Here is a 6,371-nt window from a genome sequence, read left to right on the forward strand (position 1 = left end):
ATGCAAACATTCAAAAGACTTGATTCAGGACAGGGGTTTTCAAAGTTGTTACAGGTTACAGACAAACAAATCAATTTAATCCACAACTCTTCATTTGAACATCATCAACTAGAATTACAATGAGCAACACTGTTATGCCCTAGCTCTTACATTCAAAGCTTGAGGAACACAATTTTCAAATAATTCCTATTAACTTTTAAAGTTATCAGTGTTGACATAAAGGTCAATCATGGTGGCCAGCTACTTGTAAGCAAAATTGCAATTCCAAAATCTGGCCACATACCCCAATCTCAGATAATAAAAAGATCAAACATTGGTCACATCAATCTATATTCTATGAACAACAAACATGATTCCCATTTACACACTACATAAGATTCACACAAATTTAGTGACAAATCCAAAGGACAGATGGATAGAGAGAACGATTTTAAATGAATGTGCAAGATAGAGGCTATCCTAAGATTATCACTTTACATGATTAAAATATGGCTATAACTCTAAAATTACAGGAACAGAGAGGTCAGAGAATACATTTATATGTGTGACTGGAAGGTAGCAGTGTGAATACTGAGGGGACAATGTAATGGGGAACTCTGGGGTATGTTAGAAAACACATTATTAAAGTTGTCAGGACTATGTTAAAAGGTGAAAAACTAATTATGCAAGGTATACAGATAACTCAGTCATATAACATGGGAAACAGAATGATTTGACTGAAGGAAGGCTACAGAACTGAGTGATGATAGGGTGCAGTACGTAGTGAGGCCTGATGTAGACCAGTGTACTCCATTACCTGCCGGTTCGGGGACTAGATGTATGATATCGGTGATGACAGGCAACACCTTATCACGTTCAACATTTGCTGGCAAGTTGATTCGTTCCACGAAAAATGGATCAGCACCTAGGTGGTTTGTAAAAATGCATGCAACATAACGACTGGCTGTCAGCATTACAGTAACTAGCTGGCTACAAAGATGAAGTCAATATGTCATTTGTGAGTTCTGTGATAATACTGGCCATCAGAACCGGAACAGATGTTTTCTACCTATTCTGCATTTGCATACTTCAGAGTTATCCGCCCTTGTTGGTAGGTTTTGATTATTATGTCATGTTTTTATGAGTATTATGTTACGTGATACTTTTTTAGGGATTTAAAAAAAAAAATTTAGGAATCAATAACAACCTGCAAGAGCAGATAACTCCTCAATATACAAAGATAGAACATGATAAATAAGCTGGATTACCTTGCAAACATTTCCCAATCAAAATATCATTCATATATAATTAGGGCTATCGTGTATAAAGTTTAATCATGATAACTCTTTTGAAATGAGAAAAGGAACAATATGAATACTTATTCTAGCATAGGGTTTTGAATGACATGCAGACAGCAAATAGGGATACGTACCACTGCAGACTTCGCAGCACTGACCAGGGACCTTCATAGTGTTGGCACATCCTAGATCTGGACATGTCCTCTCCTGGCAAGTCACTGTACCCTCCTACAACCAACAAATCAAACAGTTGCTGATCAATAATCTTAATCAGAATAAAATAACAAGAGGCCCATGGGCCTTAACAGTCACCTGAGTTAGAATATATAATGAAACAAATAATGAAACAAATTAAAGACATATATACACTATATGCTGGGCCTTGAAGATGGTCAGTGATTTATAAATTTGACTCCTTAGACTATGAAGAGTATTTGCTTCCATCAGACCTGTGAACTTAGAGGTATTTTTTGAAATTTTAATCATTTTAACCCTGTTTGATCCTGCTCCTCTGGTCCCCCAGGGAGTCATCGAGGACGGATATGGATGTTAAAATGCTATATCTTCGGCTAATAATTCTAATCAAGTTTGATTAATTTCCTACGAAAATTGGGCAAATAATGTTCACAAATATGTTTTTCCTATATAAACTAAAGGAAACTCGACCCCTCCCCAGGGGGTAATGTGAGACCCCAAGGTCATATAATTCACAATTTTTATAAAACACCTTAAGACCTTTCCATCTATAGTTATTTGATTCTACTATATTCAGAATTTTAGAAGATTTTTGAAGTTTTAGCCTATTTGACCCTTTTTTAGCCCTGCCCCTCTACCCCCAGGGGGTCGGCCAGGACTAATGTGGATATGGTATTAAAATGCTATCTCAGGCTAATAATTCTAACCAAGTTTGACTCATTTCCCACGAAAATTGAGCAAAAAATGCTCATTAATGTCTTTTTCCTATATGAACTATAGTAAACTTGACCCCCTCCCCAAGCGGAAACAGGAGACCCCAGGGTCATATAATTTACAATTTCTATAAACAAACTTTAAGACCTTTTCATCTATAAAGTGTATTTGATTACACCATTTCCAGAATTTTAAAAGAATATTTTTGAAGTTTTAGCCTATTTTACCTTTTTTGGCCCCGCCCCTCTACCCCCAGGGGGTCGGCCAGGACTAATGTGGATATGATATTAAAATGCTATCTCAGGCTAATAATTCTAACCAAGTTTGACTCATTTCCCACGAAAATTGAGCAAAAAATGCTCATTAATGTCTTTTTCCTATATAAACTATAGTAAACTTGACCCCCTCCCCAAGCGGAAACAGGAGACCCCAGGGTCATATAATTTACAATTTCTATAAACAAACTTTAAGACCTTTTCATCTATAAAGTGTATTTGATTACACCATTTCCAGAATTTTAAAAGAATATTTTTGAAGTTTTAGCCTATTTGACCTTTTTTGGCCCCGCCCCTCTGCCCCCAGGGGGTCGGCCAGGACCAATGTGGATATGATATTAAAATGCTATCTTGGGCTGATAATTCTAACTAAATTTGACTCCTTTCCAATAAAAATTGAGCAAAACATGCTCATAAATGTGTTTTCCCTATATAAACTTAGTAAACTTGACCCCCTCCCCAGGGGGAAACGTGAGACCCCAGGGTCATATAATTCACAATTTTTGTATAGGACCTTAAGACCTTTCTATTTATGAAAAGTATTTGATTCTACCATTTCCAGAATTTCAGAAGAAGGTTTTTGAAGTTTTAGCCTATTTGACCCCTTTTGACCCCGCCCGAAGGCCCCTGGGGGTCAGTCATAGAAAATTTGTTAAAAGGATTAAATGGCCATCTCATACTGATAATTCTGACAACATTGACTCATTTCCTATTACAAATGACTAAATAATGCACAAAAATGTGTTTTCCCAATATAAACTATAGTAAACTTAACCCCCTCCCCAGGGGGAAATTAGAGACCCCAGGGTCATATAATTCACAATTTTTGTAAAGGACCTTAAGACCTTTCTATCTATGAAGAGTATTTGATTCTACCACATCTGTGAGTAGAGAAGAAGATTTTTGAAATTTTACTCAATTTTACCCCTTTTGGCCCCTCCCACAGCCCTCTGGGGGGTGGGGACCACATAATTCACAATTTTGATTGGCCTTATGCCTTAGAAGGTTTGTGCAAAATTTCATTGAAATTGCTTAAGCAGTTTTGGAGAAGAAGTCGAAAATGTATATTGTTTACGGACATACGACGCACGATGCACGACACACGACGGACGACGCACGATGACGGACAAAAGGCGATTAGAATAGGTCACTTGAGACTTCGTCTCAGGTGACCTAAAAATAAAGAAATAATTGATCGGTTTAGTTTTTTAGTTGTTTATAACATATAATCTTTATCAAACCAAAATGGATATGTTTCAGTATAAGGTGACTTATCTATCATTAACTGGGCTACATCTCTGGACTGAGGTGATGGAGAGGAGAAGGCGACTGACATTTACTTTTATGTCTGAGATGTGTTGGTATTTATATCTTACATCACATCGACAGTTCCTACAATTGTCCGGCTGGAACGACATAGTGTTGGGGTAAAGCTGTCCCTCAAACAGACAATCATCACACACAGGACAACATGTGTCAGGCCGTGGGTGTTCACAACGTATATCACACACAGGGTCCTGGCACACAACACGACCCAGGCGACACGTACAGGTACGACAGCCATCCTCTGGATGTTTGAAAGCTGTACCATCCTCATACCGCTCACCAAGGAATGTACATACTAAAACAAATACAGTGAAAAATACCGAATAGTGCTGAATGATTATGAAACAAAATGAGCAAGGTATGTACATGTACGTCATGCCTAATTTAAACTATAACTTTGACAAATAAACAATGCAGTCTTAAACCATAACATCATATGTATAATGTGGATAAACCAAAGGGCGGACTGTTGATAGCAAATAGGAGTAAGGAAAGATAAATTTGATACTTTGCCTATTTGCATTAATTAACAGTTGTTTGCTGTGAAGGGAGATAACTCACTTTAAAGTCCTACAGTCAAACCTCGATGTATCGAAGTTTAAGGGATCGTCAGAAAAACTTCGAAACATCGAGACTTCGAATTATTCGTGGTTGAAATTAGACCGATGGTTTTTTTACCATGACCAACTGTAGTAGTAGTGTACATGTCGTTTCCGTCCCGTCAATTTTATAATCATTGTACCACAAGCAAAACAAAATAAAAACGAAGTATGCAATTAATCACATGTATTGCTATCATTAGCAATAATACGTATATTATAAACAAGATTTACGTGTACTAGGCCTAATCCATGTACAAGTGTTCGTTTGGTGACTATTTAAGCGATGGTTAATATTACGGAATGAATATAAAAACGAAAACACGTTGTAAAAAACGAAACTAAAAAGGAGGAACCGAAGCGCTACAACACGCTAAAATACTTCGATTTAGAATGATCGATTTGCTCCAGTATTTATGCCAAAGTTGTGCAATGTAACAGTTTTGAGTATGAGTTACTAATAATGTGGCTCGCTATTTACCGTTCCGTAAATTCTACAAACCGCTACCAATGGCGGCATCGAACATCAAAAACGACCTACTGTATCTTTGCCGTACTAATGATTTAATAACGCAGCTTGTAAAAACAAAGCACCGGGTATATCGGCCTGATTAGTGATATTAATTATCTTGATGATATCAAGCTACAAACACAAGCTGTCATAATCCCTATTGTCCGGCGAAGGGCCGTCGCGAGACAGCTAGGTGTGACAGCATGCCGCGGGGTATCGGCGAACACCTGATCTGTACAGGTAAATTTTTATTCGAATCATCGAGTGTCAGTTACCTATGATTCTATAACAAATGGTCCATGAAAAAAGTTTGATACATCGAGAACTTCGATTCATAAAACTTCGATTCATACATGGGTTAGTTAGTAATGTTATATAGTGAAGAAATTCGGGACCAGACAAAAAGTTCGATATAGCGAGAAATTCGATTCATCGAAGTTCGAATCATCGAGGTTTGACTGTATATGTATTTTATCAATGTAAAGGGACCAAATAATTTAATGTGGATTGTTCACGGTCAGCAAGAATGGGACTAATTCATGTACCACGTGATAGCTGATAACGTTTGTTCGGGACAATTAACTCTTTGTAATCTTACCGCTGTAATGACGTTTGCACGAGATATCATCATTTAGTATTATTTCATCCCCAATAGAAACAAAAGTACCACAAAAGTATCATGTGGTACATGAATTAATCCCATTAGGGAGATAACTCACAGTTGTTATGAATTAAGGGGAGGTAACTCAAAGTGGTGGGCTGTTCATAGTAAGAATTAAGTATGATTACTCACGGTTGGCCGTAGGTTGGATTTCCCTGCAGATCGGACAGCACTCTCCAAGTACCTGTATTGGGTTTGTACACGTCAGTGGAGGACACACCAGGTCCTGGCAGTTCACATTTCCATTCTGTCAAATCAAAAATGACAATTCCATTTATTTTCATATATTCATTTATATTTTTGTTGAATGGTAAATAAAACACCTGTTTAAACTAAAATATTATCTTTTTATACATCCCTATGAGCCTGTATGACAATTAAAATCCAACTCATTATTTCTTACAAAGATTAAAATGGATTTTATATTTAGTACAACAGAATTCAAACAAACATTACATCACATAGAAACAGTTACATGTACTTGAACATACTGATACACAGCATAAAGGAAATTCTTTAAAAGTTATGTAAACATGATGTTCAAATCTCTGAGTGAAACATCTTATTAAAACAATCTAAATTTCTTTAGATTTTAAATATATCTAAGATAGTAATAAACTAAACATTTTATACTAAACAAGAGGCCCAGAGGGCCTGTATCGCTCACACTGGTTTTTTGTTAGTAATTATCACCAAGACTCAGACAATTAGAACAAGAGGCCCAGAGGGCCTGTATCGCTCACCTGGTTTGTATGTCAAGTCATGTTCTGAATACAGGTTTCATTGTTTCCTATTGGGCCCCGCCCCTCCTGC

General features: G+C 36.9%; 1 protein-coding gene across 1 annotated transcript; it reads right to left on the bottom strand.

The window, feature by feature from the left end:
• Nucleotides 1-6: 6 nt before the first annotated feature.
• LOC138313455 (extracellular matrix protein 2-like) lies at nucleotides 7-6,099 on the bottom strand. Its single transcript, XM_069253881.1, has 4 exons — nucleotides 5,691-6,099; nucleotides 3,838-4,082; nucleotides 1,412-1,505; nucleotides 7-904 (listed from the first exon to the last, which is right to left on the bottom strand). The coding sequence occupies exons 2-4, from the start codon at nucleotides 3,877-3,879 to the stop codon at nucleotides 687-689; spliced, it is 354 nt and encodes a 117-aa protein (XP_069109982.1). The 5' UTR covers nucleotides 3,880-4,082; nucleotides 5,691-6,099; the 3' UTR covers nucleotides 7-686.
• Nucleotides 6,100-6,371: the final 272 nt, after the last annotated feature.

This window comes from Argopecten irradians, unplaced genomic scaffold (assembly GCF_041381155.1).
Source record: "Argopecten irradians isolate NY unplaced genomic scaffold, Ai_NY scaffold_0687, whole genome shotgun sequence".
Taxonomy (NCBI): domain Eukaryota; kingdom Metazoa; phylum Mollusca; class Bivalvia; order Pectinida; family Pectinidae; genus Argopecten; species Argopecten irradians.

Coding starts and splice junctions, on each gene's coding strand:
- LOC138313455 (XM_069253881.1), bottom strand. CDS start 3,879: ATGTCGTTCCAGCCGGACAATTGTAGGAACTGTCGATGTGAT. Junction 1,506..3,837: donor GTAGGAACTGTCGATGTGAT/GTAAGATATAAA, acceptor TGTTGGTTGTAG/GAGGGTACAGTGACTTGCCA. Junction 905..1,411: donor GTGCTGCGAAGTCTGCAGTG/GTACGTATCCCT, acceptor CAAACCACCTAG/GTGCTGATCCATTTTTCGTG.